This window comes from Corvus moneduloides, chromosome 5 (assembly GCF_009650955.1).
Source record: "Corvus moneduloides isolate bCorMon1 chromosome 5, bCorMon1.pri, whole genome shotgun sequence".
In the NCBI taxonomy this organism is placed as follows: Eukaryota; Metazoa; Chordata; class Aves; order Passeriformes; family Corvidae; genus Corvus; species Corvus moneduloides.
Genome location: NC_045480.1, coordinates 25,813,726 through 25,839,399, shown reverse-complemented (window position 1 = coordinate 25,839,399; position 25,674 = coordinate 25,813,726). Strand labels below are relative to the sequence as shown.

At 38.4% G+C, this 25,674-nt stretch overlaps 1 protein-coding gene and 1 long non-coding RNA gene across 2 annotated transcripts in view; one reads left to right on the top strand and one right to left on the bottom strand.

Annotated features, from left to right (window-relative positions):
- LOC116444016 overlaps positions 1 to 2,705 on the bottom strand; it is a 44,482-nt gene extending 41,777 nt beyond the window's left edge. The window contains exons 1-2 of the long non-coding RNA XR_004240152.1: positions 2,457 to 2,705; positions 515 to 789 (exon numbers count right to left, since the gene is read on the bottom strand). This is a non-coding gene — a long non-coding RNA (uncharacterized LOC116444016). The remainder of the gene's footprint in view (positions 1 to 514; positions 790 to 2,456) is intronic.
- GABRA2 (gamma-aminobutyric acid type A receptor subunit alpha2) overlaps positions 2,125 to 25,674 on the top strand; it is a 64,673-nt gene continuing 41,123 nt past the window's right edge. The window contains exons 1-3 of the mRNA XM_032109042.1: positions 2,125 to 2,143; positions 2,752 to 2,837; positions 5,390 to 5,505. Of these exons, the coding sequence (XP_031964933.1) occupies positions 2,770 to 2,837; positions 5,390 to 5,505 (184 nt within the window). The 5' untranslated portion in view covers positions 2,125 to 2,143; positions 2,752 to 2,769. The remainder of the gene's footprint in view (positions 2,144 to 2,751; positions 2,838 to 5,389; positions 5,506 to 25,674) is intronic.

The following is a 25,674-nucleotide window of genomic DNA, read 5'->3' as shown; positions in this document are numbered from 1 at the left end:
TTATAAATACATACCTACCCCATGTAGCCTTTGAAGAATGACAATATCCTATCACAGCAACAAGGAGCCACTGAGACTGCTTTCCTTAATGAATGTGGTTTTCTATTTTTTGATGCAACTCGCATATGAAAATTAGATTATAGTTTCAGTGTTATGATTACTGGAAGTGTGTTTTGAGAAGGAATGCCATGAATACCTGTGGAAAAAAACCATTCTGCTTTGATTATATAACGTGTTTCATTTAAGAATAAATCATGAAGATTCTTCACTTTCAGTGATTCTTTTTTGTCCTCCATTTTGATATTTGTGAAGTCACTTGTTCTTAGGACAAGTAGTTAAAACTAGTTTTCTTTACTGTGAGGGTTGATTCTGCATGTAGTGTCAGTCATTAACTCCTAATACATGGGACATACAGGCAGATCCAAAGAAGACCTTAGATTGACCATAGATACCTAACTGACAATGAAAAGAGCACATTTTCACATCTGGACAGGGAAAGATGAGGGCTTTGTACCTTAGACACAGCCAGGGTTAGATGGCTGCTGAATGCGTGTTTTTCAGATTTCAGTTTTTGCTCCTGTGTCCTTATCTTTGTCATTTTCCACAGTTCGGGCTGTCATTTTACTGGTTATTTGAAAACAAAGCCATTCAGCTTATTCCCTCTCTCTTCCCAGTCTTACTCCAAGTCATGAAATATTTCAAAGTTGGAAGGAACAAATTGTCTTGATAGCCCAAGTGTTTTTCTTCCTTCTTTTGCTTCTCATCCTCTATTGTGGAGTCATTAAACCTCTAAAGGAGAAGGAAAACAAGGACACCTCCAATTGCAAGCTGCAACAATTAGGAAGCAGGAACACCCCATTTCTACAGGCAACATAAGAAATTTTTTCATCTTTTTTTTCCCCACTTCTTTCTCCTTCCCCCCCTTTTCCCTCCCCCTCAGCCGCCCCCCCATCCCCCCCCCCCCCCCCCCCCCCCCCCCCCCCCCCCCCCCCCCCCCCCCCCACCCCCCCCCCCCCCATGTCTGTGCATCCTATTTCACATGTTAATTTTGGAACTAATATTGGTTCAGAACCAAACTGCATCAGAATAATTTCAGTTAAACACAATAAGCAGGCCAGTGACATTAAGAGAGGATAATTGAGACGGTGCTTTGGGCAGTTAAGAGATTGAAAGGAAAGGAGATAGACGAGGATTGGTTTAAAAAGGAAAAAAAAAAGCTGAAATGTTATTGCCAGCGTTACTTAATTATTTCCGAGTTAACAACGCAAAATGAGGGTACACTAAATATAAATCCTTATCTTTAATTATCAAGCCTGTCCTGTTCTACTTGTACTGGAAAACCTGAAATCAATGGGAATGAATCCTAGCAGCGATCCAGTTACTACCAGAGCAGGACTACATATACGAAAGGAGGGCAACGTGCTTGAAAAGACAATACAACAGAAAGTAATGCAATTTGAGGCGGGGGGGGGGGAAAGGAGGGGGGGGAAGCGAGGTTTGTTTCCTTGTCTGCCTGCATCCTGAGCTCACTTTAAATGATAGACTTTTCTTCTCTCTGCATTCCAATTAGACTGTGCCAATGGACAAGTGGGGAAGGGAATGTTAATGAGGCAGCCGTGAAGCGGGGTGGGAGCCGGGGTGGCGGCTCCCCGCTCCCGCCGCAGTCCGGGGGAGCTCGGCGGGGCTGCCAGGGCTGTACCCAGGCAAACGCGCACTTGACCAGAGGCGATTGAGAGGCTGAGGAGGGAGGCCCACGGGAAATGTGTTGTACCGTTCTGGGGAGCGCTTTTCGCTCCGTTTCCCCTTCGCGCACCGGCGACGCTGCCGCGCCCGCCCGCTCCGGGCTGCCAGGCCGCGGCAGCCGCCCCGGGCCGGTGCCGGTGCCGCCGCGGGCGGGGACCCCGCGCCCTCCGTGCCCCGCGGGGCAGCCCCGCGCCCGCGCCCCGGCACGCGCAGGCACGCGCGCGCGCGCCCGCCGCTCGGGAGGCGCTCGGTGCCGGCCGCGCTCGCCGCCGCCGCCCCGCGTTCCCCGCCGCCGCCGCCCCGCGTTCCCCGCCGCCGCCTGCCCCGCTCGCCGGCGGCACCCGCCTCCCCTCCCTCCTCTCCCCCTCCCTCCCCGCCCCGGCCGCCCGCCCGCTCCCAGGTAGGGTCGCCGGGGGTCCCCCGCGGGCGCGGGCAGCGCCTGCCCGTGTCGGGGGTTCTGCTGCGCTCCGCAACTTGTCGCCCTGCGGGGGCTGCCCCCCTCCGCCCCCTCCGGCGGCGGCCACCGGTGCTTCGCCGAGCAGCTGTCAAACGTGCTGGGCGCTCGGCGGCGACGGGGGGCGGCTCGCCCGCGGTCCCCGCACCGAGCCCCGGCGAATAGCATGACTCTGCCTCCCGCCCGCCCCCCCGCCCCCCGGCTGCGGTGTGCCGTAGTGAGGCGAGGGGTGGTTAAGCCCCCATCCTCCCATACATACGGTTTTTATTTTTTGTTCCTTTTCGTCTCGGGGCTTTCACATCACGGAACAGGAAAGCATCTGATGCGCCGGCTCACATGCCACTTCTGATCATACGTTGCCTCTTTGCACAGAGCAGGATCGTTGGGAAAGATGGAGATACAATAAGTTGCTAGTACTGAAAAGTGCTGCGGAAATCCAGTGGTTTCCTTTCTCCAGTGAAGTGACATATTTTTCCTCGGGTTAAGTTGAAAGCACTGCTTGGCGGAGACTGACTGTGGCTGAGAGTGGGTTTGTGTTTTTCTTACACCGTTAGGTTTTGCAAAGAGCAGCGATGAAGAGGAAGCTGGCACTCTCCGAGATGCAGTTGGTTCTCGTTTTATTGGTGTGGCTACCAACAAGGTGAGAGGATATTTAGTTTTGTTGTTCACTGCAAACATGTATGTTACAATCTACTAAGGGTAAGCTTGTGTGAGTGGTTATAAAAGTACAGTATGTAGTAACGTAATAAAATACCTTTCTTAGCTGTTTGAATGCAGTATTACATAGTTTCTTGAGCAAATGCAGTAGAATGTAGTTTAGGGACCAAAAAAGCCTGATCTCTTGTCCTTAAACGGTTTTTGAATTGATGCTTTATTTCACCATTAAAATAACAATTTCTTTAAATGCCTTATTGAATCCTAAATAATTATTGAGTTACTATATCACTGTGATTCTGTACCATACAAAATGGAGAGATAGATTATCATGAAGTCACGCTGCAAATCACAGTCTTTAAAATAATGCTCACATATTTAGTAATACGGGCATGCCTTTTTTTTTTCTTGTTTTTTTTTTTTTTTTGTCAAACATAATAGAATTCAAAATGATGCTTAAGCTTTAAACCTCTAGGTGGAGATAGCATACAACTTCACAATCACATATAATAAAACAATAGCATCATTTATTAATCAACTTTTCTTATGTTGCTTAAAGTTCTCCATTTCTAAAGTGACAGTATAAGAGGAAGTAATTTTTATCGCATTATACTTTTGTGTTGCACACAGTCCCGAAATATGTAATTAATCGTAGTTTGTAACTTTGATTTACTTGCTTTAGTTCTGGTTACAGTAGGTCTTGTCCTGATATAGTAAGAATTGTATGCTAAATAATGCAAGTTTCCTATGATTAAACAAGTCTCCAATATGTTTGTTTGTTTCCCAGTGATCAAAATATTTCCTGAAACTATGTTTTCTCTTTCACTTTATACCTAACTATGGTGCAGTATTAGTTGAGTCACAGTGGGCCAGATCCTGCAAACCCTACTCAAGTGAGTAATCTTACTGACGTCAAAGAGACTACATGCGTTATTAAGGACTTTATGCCCGAGTAAAGTTTGCGGGATTCGACCCTAATTTGATGTAATTGTATTGATCTAATTTTTTTTCAGTGGAATCTTGAATTCAAAAACTGCTGTATCTCAAAAAGAAGCTTAAAAATGGCAGAGATGTACACTACCATGAGTACAGTGATACATTTTACAAATCAAAAAGGAACCATGCAGTAATTGCAATTAATAAAAAACTGACACATGAGCAAATCACACATGATGTTTTCATGGGTTCTTTATAAGTTATCTGATTTGGGTCGATTCTGTAGTTTATATGATGGAAAGCACAGACTGCAATGATTTACATTTAAATACTTCCTTCATGCTCTTGAACTGGGGACCAACAGACAACCTTGTCTTTAATAATTTTGTAGCTTGCTTTAGAGAAAAGATCACCCAAACCTACTTTTGGTTTGGAAGAGGAGGAAAACATGCTTGCTGTTACGGCATTCAGAATGCCTTCATCCTGAAATGATTAATACTCAAACATTTAAGGTTAAAAATTTAGGTGGCTGAAAAAGGTATAAATGGTAATGTGTGTAGCATATGATGCTTTACTTCCTTGATACTAATATGCTGGTATTAAGTAGATAAGACTGATGAGCTCATGTACTTCACATGCATAATGCTTAAAATTGTTGGCACAGTAACATTTGCATGTGTAAGGCTTTCTACATGTCAGGGTTTCCTTGGCACAAACCCTTTTGGTCTGGGTGCCCAGGTCCCGGAGGACTGTGGAGCACCCCAGCTGCCTGGACAGCAGGTTCATATTCAGCCCGTAGCATGTTCCACAGAGATTTGATCCATAAAGCCTGTAATGTCTCTTTCTTTATTGGGGAAGTTTGAAACAATCAGTGATCTCTAGATTCTTCTTGATATATCATTTATGATTCCTTTTTCCATCCAACTTTTATAAGGTTTGTCTGCATCTATTGGGAGATCAGACAGTGCTATTTGTGACAAAATAACGTTTTAGAAAGATGAAGGCTGTCCACAGCTATCCTGCAGCTTGCTAGTCAGCACTGGTGTTCCCTCCCACCAACTGCTGGCGTCAGAGGACTCCCTGAGCATGATCGCTGGAGTTTTCCCTCATGTTAGTTCTTCTGGTCATGTACATTACATGACCATTGGGTGGAAGCAAATCCACAGGATTTATCCAGAGATAGAGTATAGCTAGGTGAGGACAGATAAGATAGAGCTGGAAGGAGATGGGTTTGTGCATGTGATCCCGGGCTATCAGTCCAGGAGTAACATGCCACCAAAGCCTGGGAAGCTCTTCCTGGGTTTTGCACCAGCACAGCCTCCACTAACAGTGTTAGTGGAGCTTGAAGTAGCACTCACAGTAATGCAATGATGACTACAAGTAGAGGCTACTGGAAAATGACTGCCTGGGTATTTTAAATAGTATGTTGTTGACTCTTACGTGTCTGAACTTGTTATATATAAATTGTGTATTTGTATACTGTTAAATACACCCTTCCTGTTAGAATGCAGCAAGTTAAAGGCCAGCCTGAAAAAAAAAATGCATGTTGAGTGTATGTTAAAGCATACTTAGCACCTTCTAAAATGTAAAATATCCATTTAGATCAGTGCTGGCTGACTCCCTGGAAGATGAAGCTAAGAATAACATCACCATCTTTACAAGAATTCTAGACAGACTTCTGGATGGTTATGATAATCGCCTCAGACCTGGATTAGGAGGTAATAAAACCAATTAAAGATTGATTTAAAAAATCAATTTGAATGTTCAGATTTTATGCAGTGATATTCTTCCTTCAGGATTTTTTTTCCCCTAACAACTGGTATGTATCTTGATAAATTATTTATAACTACATTCACCCAGATGAATCATTTGAAGTTGAAGAAAGATAACATCTATGAATGGAAAGAAGGCACTTTCACACATTTATCTTAAGTAAAAAGAAAAAATATCTGGTGTTTTAACATAGTAAAACAGAATTTGAACAAAAATAACATCTAAAGCTGTTATTCCAGTCAGGGAATTTTGGTTGAACAAGGAATGCAGGCTTAATTCCCTGCAATGCGATAGGTGTATGTTTTCAGAAATCTGCACAAGTGTTTTGTGTGATGTTTATAAATTCCACATTTTAGATTCATTCCTGGGCCCAGTAAATTCAGTGAAAATGTTGTATTTTGTCTTCTTTGAAATTAGGGTTTCACTGGTAGCATGCATTTTGTTTCTGGGCATCTTGCACTTATTTGGGCATTTGGAAAAAAAAATACAGGAAAAGAGAATATTGGAGGACAGAGGTCACTGCACTCTTGTGCCATGACTGTCAGTTATTTTTCAAAATGTCAGTTCACATTTTGATTTTAAAGCTGTATGCCATCTTATGTCAATATGTGTTATATAGGCAAGAAATTGAAATAATTTTTATAGTTTTGAAAATATTACTGTGTACAGAAAAATCTCTATGGCATGGGGAGGGGCTGAATATCTTAGTTTTGACAATATTTTATCTACTATTATTGTTTATCTGTATTTATACTGTCTAACATTGACATGTATGATTCAAATATACACTCCTACTGCTATTAATATTTTTATTTGTAACAGTTTTGGTAATTGTAATTTTCAACCTGGAGACTGTTTCAGCTTGGTGAAACTAATTCTAGTGCAAAATCCTTGGGACCCATTCCTGTTCCTGTTGATTTCAGGAAGGTCAGGCCCAAAGCTGATGCTACAACTTCCATGGAAATTACAATAACGATTACAATTAGAATGATCAAATTAGGAATTAGTTAAAGCTCAGAGGTTTTATCCCACAATATTCCATGCTGACCTGTGGCTCTGTTGCTGTTCTGGTCCTGGAGAACGGTGGCTTGCATCTGACACAGCAGAAAGTGGGAGCTGACGCTGACTGAAACAGCTTTCTCACTATACATTACTTTTAACCTAGGATGTCTTTTCATTTCCATTTCTGGCCTCTGTACAGAGGAGGCTTGTAAAATATTTTACATTCAGAGAATTTTTAATTTAGCTGACATATGAGCACTGTTGATGTGAGAATTTATATAGTGATGTTTTACATGGAGTTTTGATTTCTTTGCAAAATACTCAAATTTAAGAATTTAGGCATAGTATAAATATACAATGACTTGCACAAACATTTCATATCACCAAGCCCATGTTCAATTGGCAGGGCTTTTAAAATAATATATTTTATTAGAAAAATAATCAAATTTTTCTTGCTTACAATGAATGAGCCATTTAATGAGAGTAGTCTGCAGTTCCTTTACATCTCAAGTATTTTTGTTAATATTGAAATTATATTGTTGAGAACATGAAGTAAAGAAAAAAATTGAATGGATTTTTCTTTTATATTTTTCATTAAATTTGCTTCAAAATAACCTCCCTCTTTTTCTTTATGAAGCCTCATAGGTAATTAAAACATACTCTGAGAGCAAAAAAATTAAAGAATTAACATCTGTTTGATATTGGTATATGTGGCAATCAACCCATGCAGAATATGTGTGAAATGAAACTGTGTCATGCATATTAAACCATGGTGATTCATGACACATTAATCTTAATCGTCAAGAATACTTCAGTTGTGGGTGGATGGATTCTTACAGTTTAAAAGAACACTTGTAAATGGCCATTGTGATAATTCACGACACAAAACATACCAAACAATGCTTTTGTACATAGTGCATAGTAATTATGTAGTTTCATATTTCTGAAATTTTCTAGCAGTTTATTCCTTTTTCTATATTGACCTGTAGTCTGAAAAGAGATGTAGAAATAATTAACATTTTTTTTAACACTACGTGCCTAGTAAGACCTGGGAATTTCTGAAAGTGTTTTTGTGAGAGATTACTGCATTCTGACCATGCCACACATCATTAATCTAAGATACTTAGTCTCAGTTATGTTTCACTTCCATTCATATGAATCTGAAATAACTCATTTTAAACCAGTAGAATGTTTACTTTGGCATAGCAGTTTGCATTATTGTGCACATATCACTACTATGACTGGGATCACAATCTGGCCTAACGTGCTACAACAGAAATAGTTCAGGGTCTGAGATGAATTCTTCTAAAGTCATCTGAAAGCAAGAGCTGTTCATCAGCCCACTTTCACTTCCTGTGAAAGACATTCTCAGAGATGTCTTACAGCAAGAATTTAGCTCATTGTAAAAAATGGCTCATTTAGTAATGAAAAGTTTTAGGTTAATACTGGCATTTTATCTAGTTATTGACCAACAAAAGGGAAGTGTATAGGCTTCTTGAAGGACTGTATATTAAATTCAGCTAAGTAAATGTCTGGTTGGGAGGTAGTTCTTGAATTCAGGGATAGATTTGTTATTCATTTTACTGGCAGACTTGGTGTGAGTACTGACAGTTTGTAACTTGATGCTTCACTGATGCACTTCAAAACTGAGTGCTATATTCTATAGACTGCTGAGGAAAGTTTAACTTTTACTGGTGATACACCTCTGTCAGATAAACAAGTTTTGGCTGTTGGCTATTGGCTGTCCTAGCAGCTGGGATCCTTGAATGATGTATGAACACTACAATGATGCCATAACCTGCAAAATGGGTGTGGGCAGGGAGAAGACGACGCTGCACCGTCCCCTGAGGCCAGAGACATCTCATATGACTTAGATATATTCCCCAGCCTACTGTACTGATATGGATAGGCATGGGTTTATTCAAGGGGAGATAATTTTTTTCTCTGTACTCATTTTATGCTAAGCACAGGATTGCAGCTGGAACACTCTTGACTGCACTTTCAGCTCTGAAATGAACTATTTTACCCAAACATTCCATGCTATTTCTGTTTAGTCATCAAAATAAATTACAAGTTTGACTTCAAAACAAATTCCCTATGTCATTAGCATTAATTTGTATTAAATACAGCCATGCAAATGGCAAGTCATACAGACCTTTATTGTTTTTGGCTTTCTACAAATCATGAAGGTATTTTTGTCTTTTTATTTGCTGTAATATTTGCAAGACATTAGGGTAGCACTTTTTCATAAATACTTTGCTTTTTATTAGCATGTAGAAAAGGAAATCCACAAAATAATGGGCACTAAAACTAAGCAAGGGACCAAAAAACTGGAAGTGATTGAATTACCTGTCTGCTCTCCTCTGCCCTTTGAACATGATCATGCTGGATAGTTCAGTATTCTGATTATCTCCATAAGCTTTTTAGGCTTCTTTCTCATATTTGAAATTGGTCTTTCCAACAGCTATAGAACTTTTGTCTTTTCTACTCTCTGAAATTTATAAAACATAATTGAATAGAAAACTTAAATATTGGAGAAAAAAAACCAAAAACAAAATCAAAGGGAAGTTACAAGGACAGAGGACTGGACTCCATAGCCTAAAGTTTCAAGTTCCATATTGACATTGAAAAGATCTATGGAAATGTGTACAAATTGAGGACCCTTCTGCAAACTCTGGTCAGTCTCACCAGCTTCAGGAATGGCATTCTTATTGTAACCAAAGAGGTGAATGCTGGTTGTTTAAAAAAAGAGGAAGATAAGTCAGTAGGCAGATGAAAATTAAATGCACTGTGATTCCATTTTGAAGGAACCATCTCTGCTTTCAAAGGTTCTGGTTGCTTTATGCAAGCATCTGCATTGCATTTCTCTTACAGACAGACCAAAACCTCTTTTTTCCCAACATTTTGTAAATCAATTGAACAGGACTGAAGAGAATGGAGGGGAATTCTTGCTGACTATTGCAAGTCAGAGAGATGGTCAGCCATGAGCACTTGCAGGTGTGATCTTTCATCTTTGGAGCACTGGATATATTATTGCATAGAATCAGTGTAATGGTGTAGAATATCAGACTTGGTGGTTAAAAGCTGTGCGATGTGCTCACCAATATGAGCACAAGGGAAATCCATTTTTTCACAGATTACCCTTGTCCCCTGCTCAGATCAGGAGAGCTATATGCATATGTGTGTGTGTGTGTTTATGAAATAGTTGGATGTTTTCAGTTGCCAGGAAACACGGCCATGATCATATGCTGATGATCTGGAATATGTTAAATTTAGGGCACTGTATTTATACATCTCTATGATTCAGAGTTTTTAATGAGCTTGAGAAGAGTTTGTAGCTGTAGCAGTCCCTAGCTGGGGGACCCTAGCTTGGCTAGTGCCCTAGCCAAACCTAGCAGTGTTTGTCAGCCCCAAACATGCTTAATGCAAATTCAGAGTATCATAAAAGAAGGTTCTTTGACTATTTTTTTCTGCAGAATACTACTGGAAAGCTTTCACTTCTGCTTTTAAAGGAAAAAAGTGCAGTTCCCCTGCTCAGTTCTGGTTGCTTCCCTAGCCTTTCTTTGCTCCAGTTTCATCTTTTGGAAATGGTAATATCTCTCTGCCAGTGCTGGTGCAGAGCTATTCAGAGCAGCACTTGCATCTTCTAAAAGCCCACTATCTTTGTAAATTCTGGGACACAAAGGAGTAAACTACTGTATGCTCCTTTTTTGGGCATACCTGGAAGGGCCACATGGAATCTGGCCATAATAGTGCTTTCAGAGGAGTCAGCAAGAAACTCAGGTTAATTATGTTAGAGCTGTGGATACTGTATATTGGCAAAAAGCATTCCTTGTGAAAAATGGAAAAGCAATAGAGAGGAGGATATGAAAATCTCATTAATAACTTATCCAGGGCATGCAGACGGTGCTTAAATCCAAGAACAGAACTAACTCAGTAGCTATAAGCATTCCAGGGAATGATTCATTAGGAAAGTGGAAGGATAAAAAACCCACAGAAACCTCTTTGATACTAAAGAAAAAACCAGAAAAATTGTGTAGTACAGGATAAGGACTGAGTAGCTGGCAGAGGTTGTTTGGTTATTTATTTATTTATCTATTTATTTGTTGAAAGTCTGTGACTAAATCAACAGTGAAGGTGTAAAATTAAAATTAATGCTACAACTGTGCAGAGTACTACAACTGGGAAAAGTGTTGCACAATGTAAAGTGAAAAAAATCACAGAAACACAGAATAGGCTGAGTTGGAAGGGACCCACAAGGGTCCCAAGGAGCCCAACTCCTGGCCCTGCACAGCACCATCCCCAAGAGTCAAATGCTTTGCATCAGAAGAGTTAACAAAAATGTAGGTACTTTACAGTAGCGTTATATATGCCTATCGAGGAGCTAGTCTGGGAGGCTCTCCCAGTTCATGGAACATGTATATTCAGTACTTTTTTTTCCTCCCCTGGCAAAGCATCAGCGTTTGCTTCTAATGCTAGAATTACTGCTGACGACACGAAGGGTGAATTAGAGCTTTGCTTACTTTTTTCTCATCTACAAGGAAGATGTGAGAGCAGATGCTGCAGATTTCTGTGTAGCTCGTTGGTGCTCATTGTAAAGCAGACTGACGGGGTGGTTAAATTTTTCAGCCAGATTTGATGGACAAAGATATCAAAACCATCACCTTTTCTCTGTGATGCAATTATTCTGGGTTATTTAGGAAATGCTTGAGAAGCAGTGGTCTTGCTGATATCCAAGGTATTCTACTGTTGACTGCTTTGCATTAAGGCCTTTTATCATGTTACATAAATCTTGCAATGATGTTTTTTTCTATCTGAAATATACAACTACTTCTCATTCAGGCTGACTAGTTTAAATAGCTAAGTACCTAAGGAATGCAATATCGTAGTTCCAAAGTTTTCATTACCCTTGTGTAATGATACAATTTACATAATGCTACCTGAATTGGAAATAATTATTATTTAAATAATCTGACTCTGAAACATTTTCAGAAATATTTAAGTGCATTAGAAATTCATCCAGGATAACTCTGGGGATTTTAATGGATTTCATGGATTTTTAGCAGTGGATTTTAACCAAGAAAAAAGTGAATTTAAAATGTAGTAATCAATGTATATGTTGCTTACAATGAAAAATACTGTTAATCTATAGGAACAAAGAGATTTTGTAATACAGAAAAAATAGTATTATGGGTTATGCTAAAAGGTATACTTATAAAGAATGTCAGGGAAATCCTTTAATATTTGCTGCTACGATGCATCCATGGAGTACTCAGTTTTGTATATTCTTTTTATAGGAGACACACAGAAAATTACATTTCAAATATTTTTTTTAATAAGATATCCCCAAAAAAAAGTGCTAATTAAGAATGTAAGAAGGAAGCTATAGAGGTCTCATTCAGTTACATAATCACCTAAAGATGTAATGAACATTTTGGTGAAGAACTATTAAACCAGTTATAATAAAGCATTGATGGTCTTTGATATTTTGTGTTTAGCTGTATAGGATGCAGACAATATTTGGAATACACTGCCCTTCACAAAGGTGAAAAAATGTACCTTAAGAATATGTTATTGTACTGTGATATGGTTAGGCATCACTATTTTAGTGATGTCGATTTCTGTGTATGTGACAACAACCAATATTTAAGCAAATAGTCATGCATAACTCTCAAGACAATTCATTGGCAAGTTTTGACATTTTATTTTAAATGAAAACTAAAAACCTGGGATTAAATGGACATGGAGAACTCCTTCAGCTTCTTCGTGTAGAAAAGGCTGGGGTTTTTTAACCTTTGTTCTTGAACCCTGTAATGGCAAATATACAATTAAGTACATTTTCTGTATTTTAGCGCCCATAAAGAAAAAGCTGCCACAAGACATTAATTCTGCACAGCGCAACAGGCTTCTACTACATTCAAGGGCTGATTGTGGAAAAAACAGTGTAACAATACTGTCTTTCTTTATGAGACATAATCTAATAGGACCAAAAAAATGAAGAACAATTATTTTCTTCTCCTCCTTAGCTTTACTAGGCAAACTCATAACTATTAGGCCAATGATGGCAGTTTTCAACAGGTGCAGAGATAATGGCTGCTCAGAGTTGTGGTGGAGTTTCCACCTTTGTGGAAACCCTCACAGTTTGACAGAATATGACCTAGGCAACTTGATCTGTCTTCAGAGATTGCTCTGCTTTGGACCTTCCAGAGGTTCTTTTTAAACTCAGTTATTCTAAGATTTTTTTTACTGACGGCCAGCCGGACATTGAACTAATGGCTGCAGCTTTCCATCTTACTTGGAAAAGGTGAAAAAAATTAAATTTAGTGTGTTAGATCTTGAAGACATAGCTGAAGGAAAACATCTCTGTAAATGAAAGGTTTAAACTGCTTCTGAATTGCAGGATGCACAGTCTTCTATGACTCTTGGGCTTATTATTCGTAAACACTCCACTGATAAATATAAGATTTTGGGTAGACAGGAAGGATCTTCAAAAATGAAGAGGAAATATCCTTGTTTATGGTCTTTGCCACATTTTTCCTATTATCACCTTAAGCTGAAGTCCTGAAAAGGGTTAAATATGTGAAAAGACAGTGTTTTAAATGACAGACCCTGTATTTAATTGATTCCTTCTCAGTTTGCTTTGGCAGTGTACAGGGAACTGAAATGCTGCACAGCACAGTGTATCCTAGAGATCAACTCCTCCTCAGAAAGCACCCAGGAACCTCGAATCACTACCTTCTGAAGTACCCTGAGACACCTTCCAGAGTTCCCCCTGTGTTTTTCTTCTGTTCTTATATAGCCTTTTTCTTTTCTAAACACCTATTTTGTCCATTCTTATGAAAAACTCCAGCTGTCTTTTTTGACCAAAATTTGATGAATTTATTTAATTCCACCTAAGTATGGTCTTACCCAAATCCAGGTGAGACATGCCATGTAGATGGCAGCTATCTACTTTTTTTTGGCAGCATGAAACCCAGCCTTGCCTTACCCTTCTCCCAGGTACAGCCACTAACATCCAGCTGCGTGAAAGATTTCTTATCTAATGGAACTGGATGGAGGAGGTTGAAATGATGCAAAGGCAGACTCCTGGGTAGGTAGAAAGCAAAGGTTATCCTTTACCCACAGATTGCGTGGCCTTCCTTTTGTGCCAGAAGAGTTTTCTGGTGTTGTTGACTGGTCTGAGATAGATCTGTTGCTTCTGGCAGTACTCCTGACTACATATTCCTGTTTCTGTTTTCTATCAGTGCTACCATTTCATGACTGTCTTTAAGAATAACCTTTTCAATGCACAATCTAGTGCATCCAATTTTTAGAATTAATAGTGTGGAGAGAGAGAGGGGTATTTCATCAGAAAGGATCATGCAGAAGGACATTGTAATTGTCTGTATATTAAAACAGCACATGGGGTTTTTTTTAACAGTATTTTGGTCTGTATTAATTGTCAGTATTAGTGGCTACAATTAATATCTAACAGTAGCTTCTAAAGACTCCAAATAACAAGTAAGAAAAAAAAGCTGTTTTTCAACAACCTAGCATTAGGGTTATACAAGCCAAGGTGAAAAACCACTATGAGCAAGAAACATGGGAAAGGGAAGGAGGGCAGAACAAAAGAGATGAAGAGTGAAGGAAGGAGATAAAATTGTCATACTAAACATTGAGCACTTTTAAACAACTGGCAGATTTAAATAGCTGTATGCTGTTTTTTTCAAACATCCTTTGGAAACTTGAAAGCAGAATAGATAAGCAGTTTTATCATTATGGTATATGCATGCATTTAAATTTCTGATATTAGTGTTGTTCAACAATGAGTCATCTATCTCAAGAAACAGCTATAGAGGATGTGTTGCTGTACTATTCACCAAACTGCTAAATTAAAGCATCAGCAGAAGATTTTGAATTAATACTGTCAAAAGTCTAATAAATTTTAAGAATCAAAGCCCTTTAATATGCCAAGATTAATCTTTAAACACATTTTTGTATCTGTTTTTTTCCATGTTAATGCTCTAATGAAATTAATCACAAGCTAAAGGAAATTTTGTTTACCATTGCCATTCTATTAGTAGTTTGCTTTATAGTGCAGAGTATTTCACCACAAGTTTGCAGAAATGTTGTGTAAATCAGAAAAGTATGATTCTGCTAGCCTTCCAGAAGTGGTGTTGCTATTTGGGAACCATTTATGTGATTACTATGTAGCACATGGCTCCTGATTTACATTTCTTAATTCCTTGCCATATGTTGAGGGCTATTTAATAATTAGAGCATTTAACGTTGTGAAAGCAATGTAAATCAATTTCCCTCTTACCTGCTATTATTGTGCACATCAGAGGATATGAAACACTTTAGTGAAGTTGTGCAGCTGCAGCGATTGGATCTAGTCTGAACAAATTGCATTAACTTTTAATGTGTATACATACATACTTGGTCCTCCCCATGCATTTTTTTGCTGTTGTTGAACCAGTAGAGATCACATGTCCTTATCTGCAATTTGTTTGGGAAAACCTGGGTGTCCCATGTTCCATCTGCTTAATCTGTGTTTTTTTGCAGACTGTAAATTAAGTATTTTATGATCTTGTAGTGTTATGACTGATAGAGTTGATTGAAGTGCAAATTCAGTGTCACGCACCACTGACCTTCACATATGGTTCAATAGAAATCAGTTAAAAACTGGTGTGTGCTGTAAAATGACATGATTGTTTTATAGACTACTTGCATTTATGGTCTTGGATGGGAAAGTACTTTCCTGGAGTTACCTATCTTCATTTAGCACCTTCTTCTGCTTTAATTAAAAAAATTGCATACTCTCCACCCCTTAAATACCTAGATGGCATGAAAGCAATGTATCTTCTGACTGAGTGATTGCCCTGAATGTTGTTAGTTCTTCTTTGTTGGTCTCAGTTGCTTGCTGCTGATTCTCTCACTCAAGAGAGGTAATGGTCTTCCAACACATTCCTTCCTTTTTCTTTCTTGTATCCATTCTCAGTTGTTCTAAGACAATAGGTTCCTCAGACCACTTCTATCAGGAAATTGGGAGTTATTAGAGCTTGTTCTTGTTTCTATTCTTTCAAGTATGTAAGCCTCTCAGCACAACATCAGACAGCAGAAAAAGAGTAGAGCAGGTAAGAAAGTCTGTGTTTAAATTCAAGAGTTTAGAGGTGGGTTGAAGGAACTAATACACCAGCATAATGTTCTAGGTATTTCCTTCTGAGTGACAATCTAAAGGCTACTGTAGATGCCTTTTTATTCTCATTATTTGAAATAATAATTTAAAGACTCACTGAATGAGAAGCAGTTGAAGAGAGAGTTGTATTGTGGTGTATATAAGTGAGAAAACCAAATGTTTTAGGTGTAGATGCAGTGCTGTGTTTGTATAACCCCTCTGCCATCCTGAAGGCATTCCATAGCATTTCATGGACTTGTTCGTGTCAATAGTTTCAACTGAGCTTCTAACAGTGAACTTCTTTTTAACAGATCTTTAAATGTGAATTTGGTACTGCATTGTCTCATGCAGTTTCTGAAGAAAAGGGAAGAGACTTCCACCTGGGAAAATAAATAAATAAATAAATAAATAAATAAAGATGAGAAGGGAGAAATATAAATGCCTGTTTTTTGAGATAAGGAAATGGTCACATTTTTAATAATCCCTTTCCATCTCCTGGGTGCTAAAACCTGTCAGAGAATTCCTTATGTTTTACTAGACATTTTGTCTTTAATGACCATTAAAAAAAAAAAAAAAAGAAGAGATAATCTGGTTTGCTACTGCATAATATGCTGTTTTTAAAATAACCAATTGTTTTAAAATAATATCTGTGGAGATGTTGTCCGCATTTTCACAAAGCCGTAGTTTCTGCTTAGGAGAATATTTACTTTAAGAAACTGGATTCTAATTAAACTCATACCAGGCATTGTTTCAAATTGAAAGAAGAGACCCTGTTTTTAAATTTATTCCTGTAAAAAGTCCAATCTGTTAATATTAAAAGCAGATTCCAGTCCCAAATATAAAGTCTTTCCACATATAGAAGAAGCCTGGTAGATTCTGAAAGTCCCATGGACAGCCAGAGGCAAATTCTCTTGTCACAGGCAAAAATAAAAGACAGATTTGAGGCTGCTTAATCCGAGCTCTGGGAGTATGCTGGGACTATGTTTTAGAGGAGAGCTGGGAAACACTGTTATCTGCAAAGTAGCTTGGAGACATTCAAGTGACTCAGCTGCGGGATTTTTTTAGTGCTACAGTACACTTCTTGTAGACACTGCACAGCCTTAGAGGAAGACCTTTTCTGGTATTAACTGGATAACAGAAGAGTAACTGACAACTCTGTAACGTGTTAAAATGGGACTCAAAAATGTCTCCATTGCTGTCCATTTCAGTATTTTTTGCTTATTTGGAGGATGCTTGTTTAATTGAAATGATTCTCTGTTGGATCAAGCCATGAACTCGTTTGTCAGGTCTCCTGTTTAGCAAGAAGCTTATTACCCAAGACCATCCCAAGAGTTATCCTGCCAAGCAAAAAATGCTAAGAATAAAAAATAAAAGCTTGGCAACCGGTCTGATTTGTGCTGTGTCTTGAAACGTAATTTCTATTATTTCTATGTAATTCTCTTCTATTCTTCCCTCTCTATTCCTTCTTTCCCTGCATTTTAGCAACTGTAGGGCTCAGGAACGTGTAAGGAAAGTGTGTGTCTACATGTTCTTAAGCACACTACGTATTTAGGGTGTTAACATGCACACAGCCTCTGTGATTTTAGTAATTCCATGCTAGCTTTTTTGAGAATATAGAGTAGTCTGAATAAATATTAATTTCCTGTACTTCATAGTTATTTTACCTGGCTTAAAATAGGAACTGCTGCCTGGTTGATAGAAGGACTAAAATGCTGTCTAATTTTTGGGTTTTTTTTGATAGTGTGTCACAGTCTTCTGAAATGCTATTATAGAATTTCATACAGCATTACCTATTAAAAATATATTTGAGGACCCTGCTGCAAAAAAAAATGCATTAAAAGTACCCACTAATATGCAACTCTATTAAATAAAGGCACTACCTCTTTCTGCCGTTGGTTCCTGTCATGCTTGAATGCAAAGTACAAGGCTAGCAAAAGATAAAAGAACTGCAGCTCCATTTTTAATGACTATACAATCCAGGACTGTAGTATCCAGGCACTAAGAACAGACAGTAAAATTAATCTCATGTCTGTTGATCTCTAGACGACCTCCATCAGCCTTTGGGACTTTGGAATATGTGAGTTTCATGCTTTGTTCTGATAGCAGCAAGCCTTGGGAAGATGCCAGCTTCTGGTGACATGAGTGCTTGCCACAGAACAAGCAAGACAGTCCTTCCCAGAGCTTCGTCACAGTTTCTGTCAGCTCTAGGATGACAACTTTTTTGCCATGGCTGACCACAGAGACAGACACACTCCAAAGGCTTCTGCTGAAGCTGATAATCATTAGGGGAAGACTTTTTCACTGACTTCGGTGGGCTCTGGCATGCTCTTCATTAAATAATTAACGAGGCTAATAAGCACTGTGACAGTGTCTGTTTTCGATTAGACAAAGTAGTGTGTAGCCAAAGAATGAAATGTTCTGTGTGTATCTATGTATTATCACAGTTTCTTGGCCATCCCACTGGATTCTGTGGCCATTTCACAGGTGCGTGATGAAGAAGGACTTTGACTTCGAATGTTCTTCCAGGAAATGATGAGAATTTGTGTTTTTCTAATGTTTAGAATGTGGGAAGGTCCTGAAGGACAGCCTCCTTTCATAACCTGTACTTTCACTGGCAAGTTGACATGTTACATATTTAATATATATGAACCAAAGTGCCTTCTGAAATCTAACTTGGATAAAATCTAGGATGAGTGATCTTGGTTAGAAAAGCAGCTGGGCCTGTGTAAGAGATGTACAAGCAAATAAGCTAGCAACAAAAATCAAGTGAGTCAATAGCTACTATACAACAAAAGCATTGCTTAGGAAGCCCAGATTTGGCTGTGTTATGACTGCAAAGAGAAACTGGAAGCTGCTCTTTTTAAAAATGATACTGCTGTTAAGGGTAGATGTGGTTTGAAATACAGGAGAGACTGTCAGAATGAGTGTATCAAATGGGATGATTTATAAGTGACTTGGAATGAAGCACAGAGATTAAACCTGAAATTAGCCTAGAAGTGTAATGCAGCAGAGTTTGCCAAGGTGTTCCATGACTTTAAGTACTGAGGTCATAAAATTCAAACATTTAAAAAAGGGAAAAGAGATAAAAACTTCTAAGTTTCTACAATCTGAAATAAATTGGGGAGTTTTTCTGCCTTACCTACATGTTATGGTTTTTTTTCCTAATAGCACAAACCTCTAAGCAGAGTAGACAGAAATATGGTCTCATGCGAATAATAACTTTGCCCTCCCTACTTGTGTGATGAGACCGATTCAGGTCAGTTCAAATAATTACTGCTTTACTTTATCAAAGTCTGCTCCCTTCCAGACTTCCAGACTTGTTTGAGTGCTCTTTTTGTCTTCTTCTGTCTCATTCTTTAGAGAGTGTTGGGGCAGTCTGTTCATTTTAGCTCTGTCGTGCTCATCCAGTTGATCTGAACAATGCAGTAGTCATATTTGTTACTTGGCCTGGTATTTATAAACACTCTCTCTGCATCCTGATGGAAGCTGTAGTGTCTAAAGGACAAGGTTTAGTGCTGATGTTTTATTTTTTGTTTGAGTAACGTGTAGTTTTGGTTTGCTGCCAAATATGTTGTGTGTTAGCTTTTACCTTTAACCTTTTAAGTAACCCATTTCAGGAAGATCAAGTTTCTTCCAGCCAAACTCAACTATGTTTTCAATTTCACATTTCCATTGAATATTTTGTGCAACTTTAACTAAAAATTACTCACATTGGTACTTTATTTTAGAGCTGAATACTTTAAAATTATTTTTCTTTTTTTTTTTTTTAATGGTATGTGAGGATGTAATGAAAAGGGAAGAAATGGAGATTTGGCAGATTTCATGGCAGTCTTATGGGAACAAGTTTCATATTGCCCATGAGTTTAGACTGTCCTTCCCAATGATCTGATTTATTTCTTTGCAACATTTTCTCTCCTTTTAATTGTACCATAGTCTACACTACTGTTCATAATTACCCAGTCATCGCAAGTATTTATACAACCAAAGCATCCATATTGTATTAATATCTTTACAATGAACCTGTAAATTGGAGGACTGCTCTGTTTAAATGATAAGGAAAAAAATCCAAAAAGCTGTCTAGATAGTTAATTGCTTTCTTAATCGCTTGGCAGTCAATACCTCTGAGATTGTCAAAATATTGCCGGAGGTGACAAAAGCCTATGAAGTCCAACAGTAATGAGTGAGAGTGTCTAAATACGGTTTTTTCCCAGTGCAAAGAACCAATTAAGCTATGCACTTTTGGGTTGCTTTGAAATCTCTCTCATGTTGAAGTACTGGCATTATTCAGGCTAGACACTGGTTGATTGATTGGCCCAATGTGATATGAGCTGCACCAGTCAGTACAATAACCTTCTCATCAGAGATAAAGTACATTCTACCTTAAATGTCTTAGTTATTCCCTATCTGATTTGGAAAGGAATCTGAATTCATGTTTCTCACTTTCCAAACCTTTTATGTAGAGACAGGGCTTTTGTTCATTCTGAGAAAGTGGCTTCTTCCACTGGAGATGTTTTACTTATTTATTTGTATAAAATAGCTGCATATGTGTCAGAATATGGACTGAGATCTCTTTTTCCCACTGGCCTCTAGAGGCATTAATGGTCTTTGGCCAGTTGGCCCCCCAGACTGAGGGCTTAGGTTTGTCAGTTCCCACGTCTTCTGGACCCCACATACAGTGGAATTCATTGCTTCAAACGGGTGGGCATCCTGTGTGGAACATGGGTAAAGCTGAGCATGTTGGCACAGCTCAGAAATGGTGTGGGCATAGCCTTAACTGTCTACAAATGTGGTTCGTAAAGTGGATAAACTGAGTAGGAATCTGTCAAGCTAAGTAATTAAAAATGCTGAAGAGAGGCATGCAGCTGAAGCGTTTTTCTTACCAACACATGTGAAACAACCAAGTTTGTGTTTGAAAACATTACCAGTCTCCTCTTCATCTATTCAGAGGGATGTTCCCCCTCTAGAGCCCATGCCACTCCTCCTTTCCTGCAAAGGGCTATAGGGAAAGCTGATAGTCGGGTTTAATGGAAACTTTTAAAATAGAGAGCAGCTCTTGTCAAGTGCATGCTCTAATTTAGAGCAGAGACATGAACTCAGTTATTGTGTGTCAGGTTCTGTCTTGACCACAAAGGTGAATTTTCTGAGGTAGAGCATGCTTCCTCAGTCTTTGGAAGGAGTTCTGTTTTGTGTAAATAATTAGATGTTGAGCAGAGGCTTCAGTTTATGTCTTCTCTATCCCACGAGTGCTGCTAGGCTGTGGAATCAGTCTCTTGCTTGTTTTCTTGCTTTCTCTCTCAAAATCTTTCTGGCTCAGTAAATTTGTAATTATTTATAGTTTGAGGAACTCGTTGGGACTTGGTTGAGAGCCAGTTCTTTAGGCTGCTTGGCAGCACTGGGTTATTTTTGCCTTAAGGTAGAAATATAAGCAGCCAGGGAATTTTAGGTACTGACAATGTTCGACAGCAATTTAGGAATAAAGGGGATTCAGACAAATGTAAGTGCAAAATTTAGTCATTATGATCTGGACCACAGAGACATTCAGATTAACTTTTATTGATTTAAATGGAAACTTGGAGCTTAAATAACTTTGTGGAGCTTGTCCAATATACTTTAAGAGATAATTGGGCGCCAAAATCAGTCTTTTAGCTCTATCCTTGAGTGACTTTCTCAAATTTGTGGAGAAAGCATATAATAAAAACTGTGCCTCAGATGTCACTTGTATCCAAGGTTCTTCATTCAAAGGACCCTATGGATATGTGTTTAACTTTGTGACCTGAAATAATAAGGTTTGCAAATTAAAGGTCTCTTGGGAGAGAGAGAAGAAAAAGTAGTAAATACAATGTTTGTATGTGTGATCTGCACACTTCTTTTTGACTGAGAGTTAAACCGCAAATTTTTAATATGTGAAAATTATCTTAGTAATGTGTAAGTGTTCTCTAAGCACAGAGGGAATTTTTAATTTTTTCATTTGGTATCTGGTAATGGTGTAAAGGCAGTTTGCACCAGTGTCTTTTACATACAGGACAAAGAGTAAATACTATGATAATAAAACATTATTTGTGTTACAGATGTGCCTACATATCATTCTGTGCACATTTTGTGGGTAACCTACACCTAAAAAAAGCTGTTAGTTTAGCTAAAAACATATCTGAGAATGTTTTCCCAAGTAATTTTTCCTGCTATTTTGGACCAGTTTTATTAATTTCAGAATAATGGATGCTGCTTTGCTGAAATATAAGTGTGGGCTTGGGCAATGTGGGCTGCCCAAGTATTCTGTTAGTGTAAACGACATAATGGTATTTATGGTATTGCTTTACAGGACTGCCGAATTTCCTAAGTTCTGAATAGGCCTTTGGAGGGCCCCGATAGACTTTACATAGAGTTGTCAGTTTAATAAGTGATATAATGTCTGTTAATAGATATGAGCTCTTCAGAGGGAAGTCGGTTGGGGTCTCTGTGTCTACTGGCTTTCAATTCCTGTCTCTTCCTCCAGACATTTTCTCCAGAATATATTCTTGTTCCAGTCAACACCATGAGAAATTAAGTACAGTGTCTGATTCTGGTCTTCTTTACACCAATGTGAATCAAGAATGAAATTGTTAATAGTAATACTTAGAGGTATTACTGCTCTTACTGGTAAGCTTATTCTACATATACTTTGTTAAAGATGGAGATTGAAAGAGAATCATGGCTCATATTAAGATATTTTCTTGCTTATAGTTCATGGATAGAGTGAGGCCATTGGAAGTGAGAGAAATGAATTCTTCTCACAGCTGACTTCAGTTTAAAAATTGGAAGTGGTTTTATGTAGGGCATATGTGGCTTTGAGACTGTTGTAATTTAATAGTGGATAATGAATGAAGATGCTGAAGTCGGATAAATAAAATTGTCGCATAAACCACCAAAACCAAAAATAAAGAACTGTCAGAACACGATTTTGAAATATCTGTGTTCTCATGGATTTTGCTGCTTTTACAGCTCCATGTTGCATGACCTCCTCTGACCCCCATTCCCTGCCAGCCAGTCAGTGTCTTGAGCTGCCAACAGACACACTAAGGAGCTTGTCAGATAAGGGCAGCATGTTGAGTTGGAACAGTGTTTGATGGATTAAGACCCTGGCTGTTTCACCTGTGCAATTTCTGACTTGTATTATGAATGACATTTTCAAGGCCTTTGGGCAACATTGCCAAGCGTGCCCCTGGAGACCATATTACAATGTCAGAACAATGTCAATTCCAGTTAAATAATTTTTTTAGAAAAACAATTAAATTAACATCAAGCTTTTGACAGCATTTCCACAAAAACTCAGAAATCCTCAGTTAAGGCTCCCATAGCACTGCAACTTGACCTTTTATTTGTTGTTGTTGTTGACTATTAAAGAGCAGTATTTTATTTTCACTTTTCTTTATTTTTGGCATGCTGTAGCAGTCTTTCAGTTACAGCCTTGCAGTGTTCTCCCAGGCACTATTAATTCTATGTTTAAAATAGTGTTTGTCTGAATTTTTTTGTAGTATACATTAGAACTGCCTATATATATTTTAAAAGCTCTGTCCCACCAATAACACTTTTAATGGTTTTGGATTACCTCAAAGAGATTGTCTTCTATTTTAGCTGCCCAAAACCTGTATTTACAGCTTTATTGACTGAAAATTCAAATTAAAAAGAATAAAAAGTCCAACCCAACCTACTAGCCTGTTTTCTTGTGAAAACAGCCTTGACACATTAATCAGTAATATAGCCAGCTTCATGCAAACAAACATCTGGAACCTTTCTGATGGTTCTTTCTGAAGATTTTGCAATGATCACACTCCTTTCTTCTCTTCTTTTAAACATACATAGAATGAGCCATTAATGTTTTGTCCCTACTCTCTGTGAAGAAAGGACTGTAGATTATTTTGGTGCGAGAGGGAATGAGTAATATCCAGGTCATTCTCAAATATGAGAAATACTCAGAAATTTATTTCAAGAAAGATAGTGATGTCTCAGCCTTCTCCAGAAAAGGGAGAGCTCTCAGGTATGCAGAATCCTGCACGTCTAGCTACCTCACATCACAGACACTGGAACTCTGTGTTCCCTGTCAGGGGTGCAGGCAGCTGAGAAGGGACATACGAAAGAATGCAAAAAAAATTTAAAAACTACTGTCAGAAAGCAGACCAAAAAAACTCATTGAAAATTTATATGCCTCTGTGGAATCTTCCGATTTTGACAAATTGGTAAATGCTCATGAGGAACCTTTTCATCTGACTTTTCTGATCATCTCCATTACTCAGCTTGAGCTGGTTTAGACTTCAGCTGCTGCAAATTCTCTGCCAAGCAGCCTACTTCAGCTGAGCCAGCTCTTCTACTGAGGAGCAAGACAGCAGGATTTCGGACCATCAGAAAGGGTATCCCGACAGCAGGAGAGTTGGCATAAAGGAATTGACAATACCACTGATATCAACTCTAGCTGAGCTCTGAACCACTCTTCTAATTTTGACAAGACAATGATGTTGACATTTTCCAGTGTGATTATTTAGTGCTGGACAGCTGTAACCAGACTTGGCAAACACTTGTACTTCACCTTACTTACAATGAATTTAATCCTTCTGCCTCAGTTTCCCAAGTATGAAAAATTGAGGATAATAAAATTATTATCTTCATAGAGGAGTTGTTATAATTAACATTTTTAAAGTCCTATATGTAATTAAAGTGCACAGCAAACCTTCCAGCTAAGGACAGATAAGGATGTATAAATCTTCTGCAATTTGGTATATGTATTGCTTTTTCTTACTTTCTGTTTGTTATTTTTTCCAGTAATGATACCATGTCAGTTCAAGTAAGAAAAGGGAATCAGAAGAAACCAGTGCTTGAGAACCATGTGCAATATGATCTTAATAATTACTTCCATGGAAAGTGCTTTTATTCCTGCCTTTATTATTAACTCTATTGACTATATTTTGTCAGTTTACCTTTGGCTTGATCTATGTCAGATAGAGCTTCTCTTGTAACATTTCTGACCAAAGCAAGTTAGAAATGGTGCTGTAATAGCATTTGCAGAATTTTAGAGGACTTCATGTGATGGTGGCAGCTATATGTTATATTCTTTGCCTGAGATTTGTTCCCCTAAAAGAAGCATCATAAATAGAAATTACATCCTTACCCTTTCCTGTTCCCATTTCTTTGTATAACCTTCAAAAGCAGTGATTCAGAATAACTAAAGAGCCCACAAATATAAATGAGGATCCTTTAAAATCTAGACTGTTTTTCAATATGGGCTTCCGTTGATTTAAGCACTTTTGAAAATCAGGCCTTTTAGTTATGTGCTTGCATGTCACTTGAGGAAACAGATTTTATAATCCAAGTGTAAAAAGCTTGTCCTTAACTTTTCTCGAAAAAATAAGCTAGATTTCACAAACACATGTTGCATTGAACATCTTTTAGCTGAGTATATTCCTTGGCTTTTCCAGAAGAACTGATTATCCAGAACACTTTGAATCTCTAGTGGGCTAAGTATGATGACTTGTGCTGTTCTTGACAGAATATGAGTTATAAAAAGCCTGTAACTGTGACGCCTGCTGGATGAATTTTGATTAGAGAGTCCATTTGAAACTGTGCTTTGTGCTTTTGAATTGTTTATTTGACAAGCATATACTCCTTCAAAGCAATAGCTACAATATTTGTTCTAAGAAAAGGAGGATGTATTTTTTCTTTTTGTAGACATTGATTCTGAACCCCCAAGTTCAATTTTTTAATTCAGAGGAACCTTTGTTGTAACAATATGTAAAGTAACAAGGAAGAAACAAATGCAACACTCAGGCTGCTAACACCAGTGGATGGTAACGTGAGTAATTCAAGATTTATTACATTTCAGCTTCTTTTGTCCTTAAGGACTTGTTTTCTTGAAGGTAGACTAGGAATAGAAAGTTCTTAACTATGCAGAATTTGGAAAACAGGAGGCAGAAATAAAAATCTGCCA